The 24389-nt window shown below is 37.1% G+C and overlaps 1 protein-coding gene across 2 annotated transcripts in view; it reads left to right on the top strand.

Annotated features, from left to right (window-relative positions):
* AASS (aminoadipate-semialdehyde synthase) overlaps positions 1-24389 on the top strand; it is an 83398-nt gene that overhangs the window by 10229 nt on the left and 48780 nt on the right. Inside the window, exons 2-13 of one of the 2 annotated variants that reach the window (XM_069087105.1) lie at positions 1946-2163; positions 7659-7835; positions 12025-12109; positions 14075-14142; positions 14247-14393; positions 15547-15625; positions 16307-16434; positions 18061-18209; positions 19824-19946; positions 20638-20749; positions 23500-23559; positions 23683-23750. In XM_069087105.1, the coding sequence (XP_068943206.1) occupies positions 1951-2163; positions 7659-7835; positions 12025-12109; positions 14075-14142; positions 14247-14393; positions 15547-15625; positions 16307-16434; positions 18061-18209; positions 19824-19946; positions 20638-20749; positions 23500-23559; positions 23683-23750 (1409 nt within the window). In that variant the 5' untranslated portion in view covers positions 1946-1950. Of the gene's footprint in view, positions 1-1935; positions 2164-7658; positions 7836-12024; positions 12110-14074; positions 14143-14246; positions 14394-15546; positions 15626-16306; positions 16435-18060; positions 18210-19823; positions 19947-20637; positions 20750-23499; positions 23560-23682; positions 23751-24389 lie in introns of both variants that reach the window. The other variant, XM_069087106.1, reaches the window with a different exon arrangement.

Here is a 24389-nt window from a genome sequence, read left to right as displayed (position 1 = left end):
ACTCAAGGATGAATTATTGATTGTGACTGTGGGTGACTGGGAGGGTGGTGGTACCTTTGGTAGTAATAGAGAAATTAGTAAGAGGAGAGGGTTTAGAGGAAAAGATAAAGAATTCTGTGTTGGTCATATTGAGTTTAAGATGTCTATGGGACATCCAGTTCAGTATGTCTAGTAGGCAATTGGAGATGTGAGACTAGATGTTGGGGAAGAGGTTTAGGGTGGACATGTAGATATCAGTCATCTACTCAAAGATGATAATTGAATCTGTCAGAGCTATTGAGATGACCAAGTGAGAAAGGATAGAAGGAGAAGAAAGACCAGGACAAACCCTTAGGGGACACCCATGGCTAGTGGACACTACTTGGATCCAGCAAAGGAGATGGAGAAGGAGTGGTTCAGATAGGTCGGAGAAAAACCAGGAGAGATTAAGGTCAGGAAAACCTAGAGAGAAGAGAGTATCTAGAAGAAGATGGTCATCAACATTATCAAAGGCTGAAATGAATTTGGACTCAGAAGACCTTGTTTACTACTTATGTTTCTTTGGGAAATTTACATTCTGGATCTTAATATTTTTTTCTTCTGTAAAATAAAGGATTTAGACAAGATTTTATCTAAGATACTTCTCATCTCTAAATTCTATCATCATACCAGCTACTGAGAAAAGATGGGACTTAGAAAAATTGGCTTATTAGCTTAATTTTAAAAAAATGGATGCCTTTTGGTTTACATTCCATTCATTTCCAGTTATGTCTCTTCCTGTTTATCTCCCCACTGAGTTAAGCCTTGTAACAAAAAGATTAAAAAATAAAGGGGGGGGGGACAATTTAGCAAAACCAACCAACACATCAACTTCATCTGAGAGTACAATATAATATTTCGTATCAATAGTGCTTCACTTCTGCAATAAAAAGGGGGGGAGCATTTTCTTAACTCTGGGTCTTAGCTTATTTATTATAATGCAGGCTTATTATTTTTATACCATGTTTAGCTCACCCACCATGACTTGTTATTCAATAGAACTATGAAAATTAGCTCTTAGAGTACTTCGTCTTTTGTATGTTTTTTTAAGGGCCCTTCCTATCTAAAGACAAGTTTCTATGACTGCTTGTATGACATGCTTTCATGGGCTTTAAAAAATCATCATTTAAATGCATCATTTAATCATCTACATGTCTAAGTTGAGTGATTTCAGTCCCCCTCCCCCTCCCTGCCGCCATCATAGATATCTGTGTTTTATTGTAAACTGATTAGATTTGAGATTTTTGAAACTGATTCTTGTGTTAGAGTCTCCAGACATTGGTTTTAATTGAGCTTAAGACAGCCATCATCTTTGAATTCTTTTGTTTTACTTCCTCTTAGTCTTTTCCTACAAACTCTGTCCTTAATTTACTGAAACTGTTTAACAGTTATTTGTTTTCTTACATGCTATGACAAGCAGTTTGAAGTTATTGCTTTTGGGTGTATTCCCTTCTGCCACTCTAAATTGACAAAAATGTACATTTTTAGACTTTTGTGATGACTCAGAAAAGCAGTATCTAAAATTTATTTGGTAGAACAGTTACTGGTGAGTGGAAGCTAATTAGGTCACTGATATACTGCTCTGCTTTGATGGACACTCATCACCCATATTAAAGACTCTGGACTACATTTAGCCCTAGGGCTTTTGAGAGCAGTGACTGTCTTTTGTCTTTTTTTTTTTTTTTTTGTATTCTCAGCACTTAGCACAATGCCTGGTACTCAGTAGATGCTTAATAAATGCTTAATGACTGATGAGCTACTTAGATAAATATGACAGTGTAAATCCACTGAACACATATTGATCAAATTTGTCATCATGTGTTTGTCTTCTTTTAATGCTAATTTCAAAGGTGATAAAATTGATTAGTAGCTGCTTTCCCCTTTTTGCTTTTATTCTGTTGCATTTACCATCACAAGATTTCCCCAGGTTTCATGATGTTCCGAGTAGTCAGGAGCAAGCAATATAGGCTACAGATCATCCATTTAAAACGCCTCCATCATAAGGCTGTGCTGGCACTCAGGAGAGAAGATGTAAATGCTTGGGAAAGGAGGGCACCTCTAGCTCCAAAGCACATCAAAGGAATCACCAATTTGGGATATAAAGTGCTTGTTCAACCTTCCAATCGGAGAGCCATTCATGATAAGGTAAGCATTAGTTTAACCATGATAAAAATGGTACCTAACAATTGTTTGGTGCTTTCGGTTGATAAACCTTTTGTAAATTATCTCGTTTGATCTTCACAACTTCCTTATCAGGAGCATACTGGATGCATTATTATCTCCGTTTTAGAGGTAAATCAGAGCTCCGAATGTTTAAGTGACTTGCTGTAACCATGCAGCCAGTGAGTGTCAGAAGCAAGACTCGAATTCAGACGTCTTGAGCACACCGTCAAATTTTAGTCACTTTCTATAGAATACACAATGTGCTGGGGACTAGTAAGTGACACAGAGGAAAATGAAAGTCTCTGCCCTCAAGGAGATTAAATGATCATCTTTTGAAAAAAGTGCGGGTGAAGGAGCTGAAGGAATCTGAGTGAAACCAAGATTAAAAAAAAATAATACTTTTTTAAAGTTTGAAAAGATATTTAAAATTGTGTATAATTCTATTTCATTTTATTTATGAAAAGATTTTATCTAATTCTGTTTAATTGTATATAATTCTATCTAAAATTATATCTGATTCTGGCTGGAGTCCAGAATTTAATGAGAATTTGTGAAACTACCATTCTTTTCATCCTTTCTAATCTTTTTTTTTTTTCCTTTTTTTTGGAGGGGGGAAGGCAGGGCAAATGGGATTAAGTAACTTGCCGAAGGTCACACAGATAATAATAAGTGTCAAGTGTCTGAGGCTGGATTTGTACTCAGATCCTCCTGACTCCAGGGCTGGTGCTCTATTCACTGTGCCACATGTGGCTCTCTAGGTCCTCAAGATCAACCCTTTGACTGAATCCAGACTTCACAGAACAAATCCCCTTGATAAAAGATTTGTCCTGTAAAGCTTGAACTCTGTCAAAAGGTCACACCAAAGAACCTAGAAGGCCACATGTGACCTCAGGGTTGCAGGTTTCCCACCACTTGTAGAGCATGGAGACTGTGACGTGTCCATAATCATCTAGTCAGTATGTATCAGAACATGATGTCCCACAGTATCAGGGACTTGAAATCCAAGTCTTTCTGGCTTTGAGACCAGCTCTCTATCCACTATGCATGCCATGTTGCCTCTTAGATAAGTAATGTAATGATATAAAGAATAACAAAAAGAAACACAGTATGTGAAAATGTGACCTTAAAAAATAGATAATAAAGAAGTGATAACCACATGGCACAAAAGCAATCTTCTATTTAGGAAAAAGGTTATAAGAAGCGATATTCTCTGCTTATGGAATAATATGATATACTTGTTCCCAGACTATTTAGAGTAATACTTAGAGAATGCAAAGAGTAATTTTGTGCTTTGCACCTAAAAGAGATATAACAGAATGAACGAAGGTCCAAAAAAAGGCACCTAGAAGGTTGGAGGGCTTGACCCAGGGTCTGTGACCTTGTTCATACACACACACACAGAGAAATATTATATATACACATGTATTATATATACATATGTATACATATACATATATACATACACATGACTGTATTTCAATAGAATTCATTTTCTTAGAAATTCTATTTATTTTACTTTTTTTTCATTTAAAAGAATAATTCTGAGCAGGAGTTCATAGGTTTAACCAAAAGGGTCCATGACACAAAAATGCTTAAAACTTCTTGGATTAGAGGGGTGAAGGTGGAAGAGGGAGATGCCATATGACAAGTGTCTGAAAAGATGAGAATTCTTCATCTTGGATTAGCAAAGGTCAAGCTGAGACATTAAAATTTATAAATATAATCAGCACAGATAACTTTAAATCAACAAATATGTGTTTAATAAGTATTGAGGCACTGTCCTAGGTGCCTGGGACACAAAAATTAGAAACAAGACAACTCAGGGTATCTAGGTGGCACAGTGAATAGAGCACCAACCCTGGAGTCAGGAGGACCTGAGTTCAAATCTGGACTCAGACACTGAGCACTTACTAGCCGTGTGTCCTTAGGCAAGTCACTTAACCCCAATTGACCTGCCTTCTCCCCTCCAAAAAAAAAAAAAAGAAAAGAAAGAAACAAGACAACTCATGTTAAATAGAGCTTGCCTTCTACTTTGAGAGTCTATATATTCAGAAAAGTAAACACACAGTAATTTCTGGATGAAAAGAGTATTTAAAAAAAAATAGCGGCTTTATAAAAGGTGTCCCATAGGAGATGCATCTGAGCTGAACCTTGAAGGAAGCTAAGGGTTCCTTCCAAGAGATGGAGAGGAAACTTAGATACGTCTTCTCTTGAAATACTAAGCTAAGGGTCACTCTTTGAAATATGAGTGGGATGACTTTAGGCCACATGAAAGAAAGTGGATGAGAAATTTATGGAATTCATTCTAAGAGGTAGCACTTATGGACACAGTTTGAAAAAGAGTTTGGAAATAGCTTTGAACACTAGTCATAAGTCACTACTGGGAGAGATGGAGATGGTCCAGACCTTTAATATTTATGGAATGAATTTTTGGTATGGCAAATCCTAGCTTTCTGTTTTGTTATGTTAGGATTCACAGTGGAATTTCTTCGGTGGTAAGCTCCATTAATGAATTTATAATTTCATTTCTGCAACAATTTAATTTACTTGCAACTTTTTAAAAAATTGTACATTTGTTTAGCTAGAAAAAACAAAGTAACTAGCTTTTGTGAGAGTTGAAAATAAAATATTTTCATACATTATATGCATAAATACATGTATATATATAAACACAGTTATATGTATGTCTGTGTGTATATGTAGATACCGATATATATTCTTATGTGTTTGCCCTTGAACTTATAAATTTGGACATAAAGATGTTCAAAAATTTATTTTTAATTGCAATGCTGAAATCATCATGTTCTATGAAAGAAAATTTAAAGAAGTATAAGATACAGTCTTGGGTCTCAAGTAGCTGATGATAATGAAGTAAATACTGATACCAGGTAGTCTCATATGATAAGTTAATTCCTTTGGTGTGTCTCTTGTGTTTATAGCTTTGTTTCCATTTTCACTGTTAATATCCTTCTTCTGGCCCTCTCAGTTGCAGTGGCCTACTAACCTATCTTATTGTCCAACGTTTTTTGCTCCTCTAATCCATTATGTTTTCAGATTGTTCTATCTAAATCGCTGTTCTAACTAAGCAGGGAAGTGAAATTAAAGCTTAAATCACCATTACTTGCTTGGTAAGGTAGAAGAAATGAAAACATTCAAGGCTCTGTACAACTTGACCCCAACTTACTTTTCCAGTTTTATTCACTTAACATTCCAGCAAACTGAAATTTTCCTAAGTATACCCTGTGCTTGACCTTTGTTTATAATGTGCCCTTCTGCTTGGGCTACCCTCCCCAGTCATCCCTCTTTCAAAGGGTTATTTGTTCTTTGTGTTTCAACTCAAATGTCACCTCCTCCATAAAGTCATTTTTTTTGTCATCTTAACCAGAACGACTCTCTCTCTATTCTGGATTCCCATAGTAAAAATGGATTCACATTTCAGAGTAAAATCATGCTACTCTTAGGAAGGACATATTTGTTGGAAATTAAAAAAAAAAACACAAACAAACAGCCTAGCTGCTTCCTGGTCAATGAAAGCTATGGACTCTCTAGTACACAGAAAGGAAGGCAATTTGGTTTGAAAAGAAACAGTACAAATGCTCAGAATAAAAAATGGGAAATGTTTCTTTTTGTAAAAAAAAAGTAAAGTATCATCCTTATGGCATGATGAATATGGAGTCTCATATTCTAGCATTTCTTCACATGACCTGACATATTCAATCTAGAATATTATAAACTCCTTAAAAGGAGGACCATGTCAGATTCATCTTTGGAGAAGGGGTCAAGTGTAGTATAAGAGTGCTGGACTGGGTGGTTTTACTATAAATTAGTTGTGTGATCTTGGCAAATTCCTTTCCCTCTCTGAGCCACGGTTGGAAAAAGTTGAATTCAATGATGTCTAAATTCTTTTTGAAGTCTTTATGACTTTATGAAGAACTCACACAGGGCAAATGCTTGTATGGTGGTCAGAAGAAGCGACACATCTCTCTTAAGAACTTTGGAATCAATTGTGTGATATGGGAGAAACTGGCACAGGACTCAGCATGGCTTGATCTCATCAGAGAAGCTTAAAAAAAAGCCCACCAGATGCACAGATTTAGAGAATCTACCCCAGATGTTCACATGGACTATGTATGCCTAGTGTGTGGTTCAGGAGCTTGTATTGGTCTGATGACCCACGATGGGACACACCGTACATTGACTCTGGCATAGTGATGTCATTTTAGTCCTCTTAGAGAACAAAGGCCAACAACCAACCAACAACCAGTGACTTTATAAGTCAGACCCCACAGATTGCTTAAGGACAACTGCTTGCACTAGTAGATCCATAGGAAATATTTTAAGAAGTAAATCACTTCCTAATTATCCATAATAATAAACCATGAGCAAATCACTCAAAACCTCCCTGAACCTCAGATCTTTTGTTTTTAAAATGAGGAGGGTTTAGCTAGTCACTGAGGCCTTTTCCCATTCTAAAACTTATGATTCTATAAGCACAAAATGCATGTTGTGGACAATGAACTTCTTTTCCTTAGAAAGAAGCCGTGATTACAATGACTAACATTTAGAGCTCTTTAAGATTTGCAAATAGTATTTCATTTGAGCCTCACAACAACCCTGTTAAGTGCTATTATTATCCCCACTTTGCAGATGAAGAAACTGAGGAAAGCAGTTAAATGACCTCCCCAGAGTCACACAAATACTGAGTGTCTGAGGTCCGTTAGAACTAAGGTCTTCCCTACTCCAGGTTCAGCCCTGTACCACCTAGTGACCTCTAGCTTCAAGTCATGAGACTGTCCAAAAGACTAAATGCAAAGAGTTATTTCTTTGCAATAAATAAAATTGAAAATATGTATTTTGTGTCTTTTCACTGATATACTTTTCACAATAATATTGTTTCACATAAGAGAGAGACTCAGTGTCCATGCTATGGACTAGCAGTTGCAATCCCAGAAAGCCCTTCTTAAATTGCACAGTTAATCGATTGGCTAATTGTTCATAACAAAGACAGTGGATGATCCTAATTTACACATCTGGAATTTATGTAAAGTTCTTTCTTCCCTATCACTTTGGGAGATAGGTAGAATATGCAGTACATTTGACAGCTAAGCACACTGCGGCACAAAAGATGAAGCCATTTGTTTAAGGTCACACATCTATTAAATGTTAGAGTGGGGATTTGATCCCAGAAGAATTCGACTCTAATTAGGTACTTTTAAAATTACATCAATTTGTCTATCACCACATCAGGCTGCCTCTCAGCTGGAACACCTATAGACCTACCATTATTTCTTGCTTTACGTAATAACCTAAGAAATAGTCATTCTCCTGCTTGTTTTAATCCACTTAAACCTAGAAACCTTAACTTAACATTTCCACTGCTTCAGTGATAATAATGCTTTTGATTTTCACCCTGATTAAGGAAAAAATTGCATGCAGCGAAGAAATACAATACATTTCCCCCCAAATTGTCTTCGCAGGAGTATGTCAAAGCTGGTGGCATTCTTCAGGAAGATATTTCTGAGGCTTGCTTCATTGTGGGAGTTAAGAGGCCTCCAGAAGAAAAATTAATGCCAAAGAAGACTTATGCATTCTTCTCTCACACAATAAAAGCTCAGGAAGCAAATATGAGCTTGTTGGATGAGATTCTAAGACAGGTAATTAGTAACCCAAACAGGTAAATCTTAAAAAAAAAAAAACAAATGCTATGGATATCTTTTTATATTACCTAAATGCATTGTACTGTCATTTTTTTAGATTTCCTAAATAAATTTTAGGGCAGCTAAGGGGCACAGTGGATAGAACGCTGGGCCTGGAGTCAAGAAGACCCATCTTCCTGAGTTCAAATCTGGACTCAGAAACTTCCTAGCTGTGTGACCCCAGGCAAATCACTTAACCCTGTTTGCCTTGGTTTCCTCATCTGGAAAAGGAGCTGGAGAAGGAAATGGCAAACTACTCCACTATCTTTGCCAAGAAAATGCCAAATAGTAATGAAGAGTTGGACACAACTGAAAATGACTGAACAACAAAAAATAAAGTTAATGGCTATCTTTTATACATTGTTTAAATGTTTTCCCAATATCTTTACCCTCCCCTCCCAGAAACTCATCCCATAAAACAATAGTATCTTTTTTTTTTTTAAAGCAATTGGGGTTAAGTAACTTCCTCAAGGTTACATAGCCAGTTATTTCTGGGTGTGGTGCTGAGCATCTGAGACCAGATTTGATCCCAAGGTCATCCCGACACTGGAGCCGGTGCTCTTACTCACTGAGCCACCTGGCCGCCCCTAAGCAATTGGGGTTAACGTGCTCAAGGTTACATGGCCAGGTGTTTCTGGGTGGGTGCTAAGTGTCTGAGCCCGGGATTCGATCTCCAGGTCATCCCGACACTGGAGCTGGTGCTCTTACTCGCTGTGCTACCTGGCCGCCCCAACAAGTATCTTTAAGGAAAAAAAGAAGAAAGAGGGAGAAGAGACAAATATCAGTAAAAATCAGTCAAAACAGTAAAAAAGTTTGATAACAGATGCAATGTTCCACAACTGAGGATCTCCAACCACTGCAAAAAATTTGGAGATAACTTCTTACATCTCTTCTTTAGGGTCATGCTTGTTCATTGTAATTTTGGAGCATTCGCTTTGGATTTAAGATGAAGTAAATCTTAATATAACATGAATCTACTAATAAGAGGAAATTTGCCTTTTATTAATTTATAGAAAAAAAGATAAACCAGCTCAATATCCTGGAATATATTCAAAGTTCCTTTTTTTTTGTGGAGTGAGGATTAATTATACTGTAAAAAAGTACAAAAATGCTTATTGCTTTCTTATTTTTGTAGTGATTATAGAAAGCCTTTGTGGCTTTTATGGCCAACTTCAATAGTCTACTGATCAAGTGCTAGTAGTTAAAATCTTACAATTTTAGAGCGCTAGTACTCCTTAAAACCCAATTTTTCCTCTTTTCTAGATGAAACAGATCCAGAGAGATAAAATGACCTTTCCACTATACTGCATTGTATAATATGTCATAATTCATGGGGGAAAGTACATTTCTGCCTCAAAATTCTCTGTTTACCAGGGTGGTAGAAAATTTTAAAAGTCACTAAAGTGTGACTTTACTAGTATCTGAAAACAAGTTGGAGTTAGGCAAGCATAGCACACATTAAAATCAAGAAGGGAATTATATGTCATATATACACAAGGGAAACTTATAAAAATTAATTAATTAAACTATAATAAAACATAATAAAACTATATTACTTTGATTTTTTATTCACTGGGAATTCAGTAATTCAGTCATTTTTCAGTGGTATCTGATTCTTCATGTCTCCATTTAGGGTTTTCTTAACAAAGATACTGGAGTGCTTTGCCATTTCCTTTTCCAGCTCATTTTACAAAAGAGGAAACTGAAGCAAACAGGGATAAATTATTTGCCCTGGGTCATAAGGCTAGTAAATGTCCGGGGCTGGGTTTAAACTCACAAAGATGAGTCTTTATTACTTTAGGCCTGGTACCCTATCCACTGTGCCACCTAATTGCCCTAGGGAATTCATACCACATTCAAATGAACGAATATTTATTTAGCTCCCATTATATACAAAGCCAAGTGACTCAACCCTATTTGACTCAGCTTCTTCATCTGTAAAATGAGCTAGAGAAGTAAATAGAAAACCACTCCAGTATTTTTGCCAGGAAAACTCCAAATGGGGTCATGAAGAGACCCATAGGTCTGGAACAACAACAAAATTCACAAGGCACTGTTCTGGATACTAGGATACAAAAGCAAAAATGTCCGTGCTTTCTATACTTTCCCTGAAGAGAACAATTTGGACAAACCTTCCCTGAAGTTTGCCTTTCTAGCATCTTTGGAGGTTGCTTTGGCAAATTTAGTTGATTATCGATCAACAAATATTTCTTAAGTGTCTACTGTGTTCTAGGTATGTGTCTATAGCACTTGGGCTACAAAGGAAGGTAAAAGAGAGTTCTCAGTCTAATAATAATGATATAAACAAGATTATCGGGGGCAGCTAGGGGGTGCAGTGGATAGTGTGTTGGGCCTGGAGCCAGGAAGGTCTGAATTCAAATCTTGTCTCAGACACTTTCTAGCTGTGTGATCCTGGGTAAGTCATTATATTTCAGTTTCTTTATCTGTAAAATGGGGGTAATACAGGCATACCTCGTACAGCCCACTATAATAAAGCAGATATCTCAATAAAGTAAGTCATGAGAATTTTTTGGTTTCACAGTGCATGTAAAAGTTATGTTTATAGTCTGTTGAGTATGCAATATTATGTTGTAAAAATGTACATACCTTAATTTAAAAATACCTTATTGCTAAAAGTATTAGCCATCATTTGGGTTTTTGTGAGTCCTAATCATTTCGCTGGTGGAGGATCTTGCTTCAGAGTTGATGGTTGCTGACTGATCAGGGTGGTGGATGCTGAAGGTTGGGGTGGTTGTAGCAATTTCTTAAAATAAAACCATAATGAAGTTTGCCACATCAGTTAACTCTTCCTTTTTCTTGAACACTTAGAGGCCATTGTAGAGTTATTAATTGTCCTAATTTCAATATTGTTGTGTCTCAGGGAATAGGGAGGCTGGAGGAGAGGGAGAAAGACAAGGAACGGTTGGTCAGTGGAGCAGTCAGAACATGCAAATACTTGTTGATTAAGTTCTCTGTCTTTGGGCATGCTTTATGGCACCTCAAAACAATTACAATGCTAACATCAAAGATCACTGATCATAGATCGCCATGACGGATATAATAATAATGAAGAAGTTTGAAATATTCTTGAGAATTACCAAACTGTGTTACAGAGACACAATGTGAGCACATGCTCTTGGAAAAATGGTGCTAGCAAACTTGGTAAATGAAAGTTGCCATAAACCTTCAATTTGTTTAAAAAAAAAGCAGTATCTGCAAAGCGTAATAAAATGAGGTATACCTGCAGTAGCACCTTCCTTCCTCCCAGGATTGTTGTGAGGATCAAATGAGATTTTATAAAGCACTTAGTACAATGCCTGCCCCAGAGTAAGCACTATGTAAATGTTAGTTTTATTATTATTATTATTATCTTCCGTGGGAAGTCTTTTAAAGTACTGGAAATTCACCCATTTTGAAACAATGTATATTTATTATTATATATATTAAAGCTGATCAGGTCTACCCTCTGCATAGCAGCATTTTATTAATAGTGAAGTTGAGTTGCTGTAATCCAAAGTAATAAAACTGCATTGTTCCAAAGAGTATTTTGTGCATCAGGTATTTTAACTCATTTAGAAAGATCTTGAGCTAAAGACAATAATGTTTTACTAAAAAGGTAAAGGAGCAAAGGATAAGAAAGAGAGCTTAGTGAGAGAAAACAATCTATCATATTTCATGCTGTTACTATTGAAATTATATGCCATATGACATTATGAGACTAGTGACTAAATTACATTATCTGGTGAGGCTTTATGTGAGGTATTTTTGCTAGACTTTCCTCATTTTAAGATAAGCTATGTTAGCTATTTCATACTTTGGTTAATGAACTTAGGAAGAACATCCCCTTTCTGATTGACTTGGATACTGAAATGCGTATTGCCAAGGTGTTACTTTTAAATTTATTATTTTTTTGTGTACCATGTGGGTGCCATTTATCACATTTAGTCTCACTCATGGTGTCTTACTGTGGTTGTATTATCACATGGAACCTTCTAAAAACCTTTATTGAAGCCAGATTGACTAAGAAGTTTATGTTATTAGATCCAGGAATATTTTGTGATGAAAAATCCCCAAACTGTTGAGTTGTCCATTTGTATGGCTTGGCCGTTAAATGTGAACCACATCTAACTGGGCATTTTTTGTTTAGGAAATAAGGCTTATTGATTATGAGAAAATGGTTGATCATAAAGGAACACGTGTGGTGGCCTTTGGACAATGGGCAGGTGTGGCAGGTATGTATATGAGGGTTTGCAGGCATATTTTGAAACCTCCTGTATTGATCAATGTGAATGTGTGTCAGCAATTCAACGAGCATTAATTAAGTTCTTGTTGTATACTAGGCACAATGCTAAGTCCTGGCATACAAAGAAACACAGAGCCAGTTCCTGCCTCTAAGGAGCTTACAGTCTAATTATGGAGACCACATGCAAACAACTGTGTAGAAATCTATATAAAATATAATAAATAAATTTATATAATTAATTATAAATAAAATATAAATCTATATAAAGATAGATATCTATAGCTATCTATAAATTAGATATAAATCTATATAAAGATTGAGATCTATATAGATTAGATATAAATCTATATCTATATCTGTATATAGCATCTATCATATATTCAGTATAAATTGGAAACAACCCTGGATAGAAGGCATTAGCATTAAAGATAACCAGGAAAGGCTTTTTGCAGAAGGTGACATTTTAGCCAAGGCTTAAAGGAATACAGATATGCCAGAACGTAGAGATGAGGAACAAAAGTTCAAGCACAAGGATAGTCAGTGAAAACATAAAGTCTGGAGATGGTGTATCTTGTGGGAGGAACAGCAAAGAGGCTAGTGTCTCAGGATCTTAGAGAAGGTAGAGGAGAATCAGGTGTAACAAGATTGCAAAGGTAAGGGGAGACAAGGTTATTAAGAGCCAGACGATGTTTTTTTTTTTTTTTTATCCTTGACATTTAAGGAACTATTTGAGTTTATTGAATGGGGGGACGGTGGGTATGGATGAACATTGTGATATGGTGAGACTCATACTTTGGGAAGAACATTTTGTTAGCTAAATGGAGGATGGACGAGAGTAGGGAGGGATTTGAGGCACAGAGCCCAACCAGCAGGCTATTGCAACAGTCCAAGCATGAGAGATGTGTGTGTGTGTGTGTCTGTCTGTCTATGTGTCTGGGTGTCTGACTGTCTGTGTCTGTGTCTGTGTCTACGTGTAATATTCATGTCCCAAAACTGTCCCAAAATTTGCCTGGAGGTGTGTTGCTGCTTGCAATGTTGAAAGTGGTGGGGAAAACTTTTACATATCAAAGCCCGTGTTTCAATACAAAAATGGAAGAAGAAAGAACAATAGTGGTCATTTCATAGCTGTGGGTGAGCTCACATAACCTACTTCAGCTTGCTTATTTTTAATGCGAACTCTAAGAAGAGTTCCTGTTTTGAGTATGTATGGGAACAGCATGCTGAAGAGGGGAAGAAAGGGTAAAAAGAAGGGGTGCAATTTTGGGGAAGGAACAATCACAAGAACGGCCCAAAGAAAGGAGAAGTTCCTTTATTTAAGAACATAAAAATTAGATCTTTTCACCTTTTGGGCTTGACACATTGGTTGAGAAATACCCATGTGTTCAGTGGTAATCTTATGCTATTATTATTACTGGAAATTCAATAATAGGAGAGTCTTGTTTTTTTCCAAATTAGTAATGCTCTCATGAGGGCCATGTGGACTGCATTTTGTATACTTATATATACTACATATACATATATACACTACATATGCACATATCATATACTACATATACATATATGTATACTACTATACTTAACTCATTTTTTCCTTGACCATACAGACTTCTCTTTTCACAGAACTTCTGCCTCACACGTAGTGAATGATCTTACACTTAAGAAACTGTTCACCTTTCTGAGCATGTAGGGCAATTCCTATTATGACCATAACCATTAAAATTATTTTGTTATACTGAAATTTCATTAAATGAATGAATGAATGCCGAGTTTGTAGCAAATCCAGTATTTTTTTAAATTAGGAATTTTTAGTGAAAGTGCAATTCAATTCACCAGACATTTATTAAATGCTAACTTTGTATAAGACACTATACAAGAAGCTGGGGGGAGGGGAAACTACATTGTTTCAAAAAAATTTTAATCTTCTCATCTTTTTATTGGTCTGATTCTGAAATAGGGATGATCAACATTTTACATGGAATGGGCTTAAGGTTCCTTGCCTTGGGGCATCACACACCTTTTATGGTGAGTTTTATTATTTTTTTTTCTTTAGAATCCCTTTTCACACTTTGAAAAAATAAAATATTTCAGTGTACAGACTTATGTGAATCATATGTATTTGTTTTCAGCATATTGGTATGGCCCATAACTACAGGAACAGCAGTCAGGCTGTGCAAGCTGTACGTGATGCTGGCTATGAAATCTCTCTAGGACTGATGCCCAAATCTATAGGACCTTTAACATTTGTGTTCACTGGCACTGGCAATGTGTCTAAGGTAAATACTAAGACTCTTTGCATTGGAATATTGTTGAAATGTGTCTTAGTGTCCTTAGCTAGTTTTCCCACCTTAGGGACAGCTATGGGCTTGGAGTAAGGAAGAGCTGAGTTCATATCCAGTAGCTGGGTGATCCTGCACAAGCCACTTACCTGCCTCAGTTTCCTCACCTGTAAAATGGGGATGCCAATAACACATACCTCCCAGAGTTGTTGTAAGGATCAAATAACATAGTAATTGTAAAGCATAGAACATGGTACATAGTAAGTGCTACATCATTTATTATTATTATTATTAATTAGCTTAGACAGATTCTGATATTGCAGGGAAACCAGAGTATTCTACTTTCTCATTTTCCCATGGTCCTAACTTTCTCTTAGAAATATTTTACAATTTTAAAGATTAATGATCCATTCAACATTCTCCCTAGCTTTCATGTCTTCCTAGTTTTGTTAAAAGATTCCAAGATTTTGGGGGTCTACATTACATTATTTTTATATGTCATTGGTAAGATATGACAGCCATTCTAGTTTGTACTAGCATACCAGTAGCACCTTTAGAAGTTACACTGAGGCATTCTTTTCCAAAGGCTACAAGTCAGGAATACAGTAAGGGAGAAGACTGTCCATCTCACTAGGGTCAGTGCTGACTCTTGTCATATTTAAGTACATATTTCTCCTCTGGGAAATGGAGTTAATAAGTTTTCTCCTCCACGAGTGTTTTCAAAGAAAACATGCATGGATGGGATTTGAGATTTCCCAAGAAAAATCTATAATTTTGCTAGTTACAAGTAGTACTTTCCTCAAACAAACTTAAGAGGATTTTTTATGATGATATCACCATTTCTCTGTGAGATAAACATGTAAGCTTTGTTATTTCTATCTGAGAGGTTAAATGACTTTTCCAATATTACCCAGCTAATGAGTGTCTGAGGCAGAATTTGAACTCTTTGTGACTCCAGATCTAGTGTTCGTATCCATCACATCACCTTGCTGCTATGTTGTAATTTAGTTTAGGTTCCAGAGGTGGAAAAGAAAGGATGCCATATTCATGGAACACAAACCTGTACTTACCTGTGTATGTGTTTTTATGTAACCTTGGATTTTTTATTCTGCTTGGCTTGCCTAATTGATGCTCATGTTGTCACTAACAGGGTGCCCAGGAGGTCTTCAATGAACTCCCTTCTGAGTTTGTGGAGCCACATGAGTTAAGAGAAGTTTCCCAAAGTGGAGGTAATCAAGGATTACTCCTTGTCTTTCTCCTTCTCCTCATTATCCTCCTCCTCCTCCTCTCCTCCTTCTCCTCCTTCTCTTTCTTCTTTTCAGTATATCAGCATTTGATTTGTGACTTGGAGCTTTAGAGAGTTGCCTAGGACATGGATACCCAGAAAGTTTGTCAGAGATGGGACTTGAACCCAGGTGTTCCCTTCCACAAAGCTTCCTATGCATTAGATTGATGGTTCCCAATCTTTTTTAGGTCCCATGTCAACTTGGCTTCTAGAAAACTCCTTGTACCCTTCAATATGAAAAACTCCTTGTACTTTCAATGTGAAAGGAAAGAAATTCTAGAGTTCATCATGTTCAGAAATAAAATAAAAGATTCATTTTTCATGAGGGAAACATTCAGCACACACCTTTTTTAATACCCAAAAGTTGTTCTCTTGCCTATCCACAATTAAAAAAAACACTATTACTGTAGGTCATAGGATAGTATGATTATTTGCCAAATATTCCCCATATTTCCTTGATAAATTTTCTGTGCTGCCCTTTGGAACCTCTGTACTACACCATGCAAATATACATTGCGTATATTTATTATGTTTTTTTTAATTGTGTATATCATGGTATCTTATTATTATAAGCCACAGGCCTGCTGTTGTTATTTCTTTTACCTTTTCCCCTGTTCTCTGCTAGATCTCAGGAAAGTGTATGGGACAGTGTTAAGTCGACATCATCACCTTGTCAGGAAAAGAGATGGGGTGTATGACCCTGTAGAATATGACAAATATCCTCACCTCTACACGTCTCGCTTTAACACTGATGTAAGTGTTCTAATCTGTTGTTTCTTGGCTCTGGAGATGCTTTATTTTTGCTATGAGGAAGGCAGTTTTAGGCAAGAACAGTTAGGAGGATGTCAATAAATTTTTGGTCCCCATTATCAATTGATTAAAATGTGATAACTCTCGAGTCCATTAGAAGTAGCTGGTTAGCATTAGGAATGCTGAAATTTTCTTTGGTATAGTTCGTGGGGCTTCCGTCTGCAGGGCTCTGTCAGAATTACTTTCTTTGATTCTGTCTTTTTACCTCAGGATAGCACCATTTTACCTTGGACTGTAGCCTTCCGTGGTTCACTTGGGCTGGCTGACTTTAAGCATGGTATTCATGATATAGCCATAGTCATGGGTTTGATCCTTGTGCAGACAAGTTACCGACTGCATTCCTAATCCCACTGAGCCATCTTGCTAATTCATGCCATCGATTATGTGGATGCACTGAGTTAAAAATAATGTGTGTGGGCCAGTGCAAACCCATCCCTAGCAGAGGGAATCTTACAAAAGCCAAAATGTATGATAGGAAGAAACTAGCAGCATCGTCATGTGAGAAAGTCTGCTCTTTCATTTGTGACTGATAGCTCTTTTTTGCTATGTGGGCAATTTTTAGCAGTCACGTGTTTATAGAAGGAAGAACAACTTTTATTCAGTTGAGGGTTCTTGTAGATAGCAGTCATTTTCTAGATTCCAATGTTGAACTGTGTTTGTCATGTTATAGTTTTTAGTATTCTCTAAGTCATGTAGGATGTGACATCAAATGCAATTTCTAAATGAAAGAAGGTGAGACTGAAAAATTCTAAGGTCTGACTCTTAGCTCTCTTTAATGATGACTGAGTGCATTTGGAACTTTATGATTGTAAATACTATGTATACACCGTTCTCTGTGGAAGTCACAGTGCTTACAGTTGTTATCTGATTTAATCTTCACAGCATCCCTGTGAGGAATGGGGTACATATTATCCCCATCTTGCAGGTAAGGAAAATGGAGCCCAGAGAAATTGAGGAAGCATACAATGCCAGGCTCTTGATTTAGAGGCCTGTTTTTTACCTACTAAATAATGATATTACAGAATGAAAATGAAAAAGGACCCCAAAGCTTTATTTCATGCGGAGCTCCTATTGCCACCTGGGATATGGTAGAACCTGCCCAGTTTTCTGTTGTTGTTGTTGTTGTTGTTAAGAAGGAATGACCAATGATCTATGAAAACTAAAGACGCATTAAGAAATAATGTTAAGAGTTATAATGACCTAGTTTGACCCTGGAGAAGAGTTGAGAACCTGTATTTCTCTCCCTTTTTTGAAGAGGTGGGGGATTATGCATGTGGAATATTACATATACTGTCAGACAATTTATGGTAATTGCTTTTGTTGAACTACTCTTTTCTTTCTTTTAACAAATTTTATTAGAAGAGATGACCCTTAAGTATGGGAAGGACAAGGGATATATTTACAGACAAAGGTGATATGAAAACAGAAGATGTCAACACAAATCATTTTTAAAAGCAATTTTTAAAAGCTAGTTCCTGGATATGCTGTTGACAATTTGCATCTAGAGTACTTTTATGAATATAGGTTACCTTCTATATCTCATAGGGTGTCTTGGAATTTACTTCATAGATTGCCCCATACACTACTTGTTTAATTAATGGAATCTACTGGGAACGAGACACTCCTCGGCTGCTGAGCCGACAAGATGCTCAGAAGCTCCTTGCTCCAATCAAATCCTCAGTTGCTTCTGTTGAGGGCTGCCCTTCCTTGCCCCACAAGTAAGTATCTTTTGTTTTGTTTTAATTATTGTTGGGTTTTGTCTTTATAAATGAAATTTACAAATTGTTTTTAAAGCGTTTGTTTTATTTTTAATTTAATTTTTAGTCCCTCCTCTTCCTTCCTTCTCCAGAAAGTGTAAGGATCATTTATACTTCAGGGCTAATGAATTTTTCATATTGGCTTGTAGTAGGTAGGGCCTTGACTCATCCAGCCCCTCAGTTTACAGGTAAAGACTCTGAGGCCCATGGAATTAAAAATGACTTGCCTATGGCAATGAAAGTGAAAAGTAGCAGAACTTTCATTGGGTTCCATCTTCCATCTTCAAATTTAGATAATGCTACTGTGAATCCTAGGGCTGAATTATTTTACCAAATATTTATTGATTACTCACAGTGTTCAAGATACTATTTTAGTGCTCTAATAATAATAGTTAATAGCTATTCTAACACCATTCTAGGTACTTTAAGGGGTAAAAAGGTACAAGATAGGATCCCTGCCCTCAGTCACTATCAGACTCTATTTGGGGAGGTAAAACATAGACACACAAAGAAAGATAAGTAGCACAACGTGATAATCAACATTAAATGCTAAGTGAGTTGTACAGTCAAAATATGTGCAACAAAAGTTCAGAGGAAGGGAAGAGCCTTGTGGACTGGACTGCTTAGGGAAGACTTCATAGATTAGGGAGAAAATGAGTTGGGTCTTCCTGGATTGGTAGAATTCATTTGGGCAGACATAAGGGTGAAGGACACTTCTGGAGAGAGAGGGGACATTGTGAACAAAGATGGGGAAGAAAAACGCAATATATTCTAAGAACGTTGGATAGACCAGCCTGATTGATTAGATTAGAGAAGGATGGCATAGAGAAACCGTGGTACATAAAACCTCGAGGGGTCAGTGGCAGCCAGACTGTTAGAGGTCGTTCCCTTCTAGACCATAGTGTGAAAATCGTCCTTCTTTGGATCCTCATTATCAACAGGATATGAAGAAAAGAGATGATGTGATGAGAGTAGGGGTTTAACATGGTTGTTTAGGTGATGGTGAGGGGAATGGTTTAAAGGGGCGTTGCTTGTCTCTTCCCCAGCACCTAGCACAGTACCTGTCCCATAGTAATTGCTTAATAAATCTGTTTATGATTGATTGATCAAGAAGTATAGCTAGGTGCTATTCTTTTGTTTAAGATAATTCTAAGGAAAGGCATGATCCATCTCTGACTCATTTTGGTTGTGGTTGAGGAGAATAAGTCTTCCTTTAAGAAGAACCTCCCAGTAATCTTTTCCTTGCTTGGTTTTCTTTTTTGTTTTGTTTTGTTCTCCTCAGTATTCGGTTATAAAGGGCTGGGAAATGCACATTAGAAGTTGTTATCTTGGGGCAGCCAGGTGGCACAGTGAATAGAGAGCACTGGCCCTTGAGTCAGGAGGACCTGAGTTCAAATGTGACTTCAGTCACTTATTAGTTGTGTGACCTTGGACAAGTTACTTAACCCCAATTGTCCTATCTTCCCCCCTCCAAAAAAAAGTTATCTAATCCTTTGTCGTTGTTGTGGATTTTTAGTATTGATGGCAGCTGTCATTTGACAATGCAGTAAGGTACATGAGTACCCTGTCTTTCAGACTTGTGGCCATATGCGACATCTCAGCCGACACAGGAGGCTCTATAGAATTTATGACAGAGTGTACGACAATAGATAGTCCCTTTTGTATGTACGATGCTGACCAGCATATTATTCATGACAGGTGAGTTTGTTAAACTAAGTAAGTTAAAGTCTTTTGAATTGTCGAGGGGAGTGGGGGTATACATTTATAACATTTCAGTTAGGTTATTAGAACACAAGGAGAAAATCGTCCAAAGTACATCATCATAGCACTTCCTAGTGTTGATGTGTGACCCTTTGATGACAGTCGAGACATGCTAAAGGCTGTGAGGCTTTAAGAGGGAATAATTCACATTTGTTGTAATGCTTTAAGGTCTGTGAAATACTTTTTTAGCCTTGTGAGTTAGATTATTAAAGTACTGTTGCCTCCATTTTATAAATGAGGGAATTGAGATTGAGACAGAAAAAATAACTTACATGTACCATCACATAGCCAGTTAATGTTGGAGCTGATTGTCAGTCTAGATCTTATCTCCAGTGTCCTACCTAGCAAACCATGCTGACTCTTCTGAAGTTCATATAAATTTAAATATAAAGTTATTAAAAACACAAGCATTTCAACTTTTAAATACATATGCAATATTTATATGAATGGGAGATTGTTGTATAAAAAATTACTAGTAGAGGGTGTGTCTACTATTTTTATTCTTGTTTATCACATACATGGTTTTGTGCCGGTCCAATATAATATGGTATTCATACTAATGTGAGGAGTGGTATTGGGTATGCTGGTCATTTTTGCATATATAAATCAGTTATTTTGCTACTTCTAGTGTTGAAGGCTCTGGGATACTGATGTGTTCCATTGACAATTTACCAGCCCAGCTCCCAATAGAAGCTACAGAATGCTTTGGAGATATGCTTTTTCCATATGTTGAAGAAATGGTAAGCAGAATGGTGAACTCAACAATGGGAATATCACTTTGAATGGAAACTGGAGAGTTGTAATGAATATGCTAATCTTTTCCATCTAAGAAATCTTCTATGGTTCTCTCCTTTCTTTCCCAGTTTTACTTGTAAACATTTACAGTATCAGTCTTCTACTTTTCTTGCTTTACTATTGATATGATCATCGTTGTCTCTCATTAAAGCATATTTGATTAAGAATATAACTTTGACCAAAATAAGAAGTTAAAAAAATTAAAAAGGGGGCACCTAGGTAGTGCAGTGAATAGAGCTCTGACCCTGGAATCAGGAGGACCTGAGTTCAAATCTGGACTCAGACACTTGACACATTGTGTCACACATTGTCACACATGTGACCTTGGGCAAGTCACTTAGCCCCAATTGCTTTGCCTTCTCCCACCACACAAAAAAATTAAAAATAAAATAAGAATATACCTTTGATCTATTGGAGTCTCTCTATCTCCCTCTCTCTTCTCCTCCCTCCCTCTCTCTATCTCTCCTTCTACCCGCATCTCCCCATGCTCACTATCTCTTTCCCTCACATCTTCTCCCCGCTCCCACCTCTCCCTTTTTCTCTGTCACATTGGCAGTGATACCCAGACCATTTGGGTCATTTAAAAACCCTTCTCATCTGGTTTAGTGTATTATAAAGAGAGAAAATCAAATTGGATCTTTTTTCTTAGTAATTTATTAAATGACCTTAGTCTCATTATGAAGAGTATTTGTCAGAGATTTTATACCTTTGTTAGTGGTTAGTGTCTGTAATATCATTATACTGCTTAATCATTGTTTGCTTGGCTAGAAAGGACCTCTCCACCACTGCTACCCTCCCCCAAGCCCATCTATTTTTGTGTTATGGTTTGATAACCATAGTTGTTCATGATTCTTGGTAGAACTTTGTCTCTGGGGATAATAGGCCCAGGTTCTCAACTTCAGGAGTTAAAGAAGTTTTCCTTAAAAGCTGGGTAGGTTTCCATTAGAGCTACAGCTTTTGGGAGCTACCATTATAAAATGGTGGAGTAGTTAGCAACAAAGCTAAACTTGCAGCCTAGCCTGTGCCCTTCCTCTTTTCTTTCAAATATCCTTTTTTTGTTGTTGTTAAATTCTAAACATGCCTTGCTTGCAGAAGAATGTTAAATAGTGAGCTAGGCAGCATGTAAATGGTAAGGTTATAGTTTTATGGTGGTATTGGAGGAGTGGAAGGCAAGTGACTAAGGTCTGTTAGCCAGACAGGATATCATTAGGGTGATATGGTGGTGATTTGTGCCTTCTCTGCCTTTCGTCTGTCTTTTCTATTTTACTCTTAGTTTTGGGTATTGACAAATTATTTCACACCTCAGATTTTCTTATCTCCTTTTCCTCGATAAAAATTTGTCAGGGTGGGGCAGCTAGGTGGCAGTGAGTAAAGCCCCGGCCCAGAGTCAAGGAGGACCCAAGTTTGGTTCCGGCCTCAGACGTTTAACACCCACACAAAAAAAAACTAGCTGTGTAACCTTGGGCGAGTTACTTGACCCCAATTGCCCTCCAAAAAGCAAAAAAAAAAAATTTCTTGGGGCAGCTAGGTGGTACAGTGAATAGACCACTGGCACTGGAGTCAGGAGGACCTGAGTTCAAATCTGACCTCAGATATTTAAGACTTACTAGCTTGGGCAAGTTACTTAACCCCAATTGCCCTGCCTTCTCCCCTCCAAAAAGACAAAAAAAATTTCCATTCTCTTAGTACAGACATCTAAGCTATATTTTAGGAGGAAAGTAATTGGATATAGATAGAGTTGCTCATTCAGGCTTGTCTTTCTATGTCTCTTTCTATACTAATGTAAAATGGACATCAAATCTTATGTTTTTCATTAGTCAGAAAACCTAAATTTAAAATGTACATTCCATTGCTTCTTTCCCTGAGGTTGTTCACCATCTCCCACTCTTTTATCAACCCCTCAGTTGAAAGATGATGCTAAACTAGACCTTAGGATGGGATAAGGGGGCACAGGAATGCCTCCTTTCCCCTTAACTAGAGATTTGGTGTACTATTTACTCCTAATCTCAGAGGGCGGGGTGCTTAGAATTTAAGAAGCTAAAATTTTTGGATACAACTTAAGTTGGAATACATTTAGAGAGGTGGATTCTGGGGGTTGTAGTTTTATTTTCTGGATTCCTCTTGCCAGATTTTAGGAAGGAAGTATGGAATTACCTACCCACTATGGCACTGGCCCATGTATTTCATTATTCAGTTTAAATATAACCTCATGAAGGCATTTAATCCTTTACTGGTGTCCTGTCTCTGTGTGTCCAGGACCTGGGAGAAGAAGTAGGGCATTGGGAAAATTTAAACTGTCAGGTTAACTGTACTCTCTCTGCTAGAGACTAAAACTGGCAAGTAGTGACTATTTGCAGGGCAAAGTGGTAGTCAGGGTTAAGTCCTGTGCTGTTATTTTTAACAAGCTCGATATAGCTCATTTAACCAGGATGGGGGGTGTTTTTGTTTTCTTTAAACTCTGCCTAGAGTGAAGGTAGTGATATTACCATAGTTACCAGCTGGTAGTTTAAAATTTGGAATTTATGCTGAAACATCATAATAAAAAATCAGTGCAGGGTTAAATATTCTTAGGAGTCAGAACATTCTGTGCTCTTTCGAAAACATGGTTTTCCAAATTCCTTTCTTCTTTGACAGATGTTTCTGTGCACATGCCAACACAAGGAAACCTTCTTACCAGTTTCATTTGGCCTTTCAGATATTATCAGATGCGACTCAGCCTCTTGAAAGTCAGAATTTCTCTCCTGTTGTCCGGGATGTAAGTTGTGCAAATGTCTTTTTTTTCCTCCCAAATCCCATTTGCTCCCTATCTAAACAAGTCTAAGATTAAAAAAAAAACCAATTAAAATAAAATAATTACATATCTTTCATATTCTTTTAGGCAGTGATTGCATCCAATGGATCATTGCCTGAGAAGTATAAATATATCCAGAAACTACGGGAGAGCAGGTAAAGTATTCCTCAGAGTGTCTTCTTTTCTCAAATCTCTTATTTTAGATTTAGTGACAGTTTCTGCTTTTATGGGAGAGAAAATTTAGCACAGGAGAAAGAGGGCTCAGTCTGGAGTCAGGAAAGACATGGGCTCAAATCTTCCTTCTGATCCTAAGAATAGGAGCATGGAAAAATTATTCACCCTGAATAACTTAACATTCATTTGATCATCTATAAAATTGGGCTAAAACCTGTAGCATCTATCTCAAAGGGTTACTTTGAGGCTCAAATACAATAATATACACAAAGCACTTTATTTATTTTTAATTTTTTTGAATTAAATTTTGTTTACTTTTAGTTTACATCATTCATAATCCACAAGATTTTGAGTTACAAATTTTCTCCCCATCTTTCCCCTACCCACCAACCCAAAACAGTGTTCTCACTGAATACCCCCTCCCCCAATCTGCTCTCTCCTATATTCTCCCACATGCCCCCTCTGACTTTCCAGTAGTGCAAGATGGACCCCTATGCCCCAGTGCCTGTATATCTTATTTCCCAGTTGCATTTAAAAAAAATAACATTTGAATTCCAGATTCTTTCCCTTCCTCCTTGTCACCCACCCTTACTGGGAAGATAAACAATTCAGTATAGGTT

This window comes from Petaurus breviceps, unplaced genomic scaffold (assembly GCF_028583685.1).
Source record: "Petaurus breviceps papuanus isolate PSGF00001 unplaced genomic scaffold, PetGlider_PUasm1.0 181, whole genome shotgun sequence".
Lineage (NCBI taxonomy): Eukaryota > Metazoa > Chordata > Mammalia > Diprotodontia > Petauridae > Petaurus > Petaurus breviceps.
Note: the sequence above shows the minus strand (reverse complement) of the source record. Positions and strands in the feature narration are given on the sequence as shown.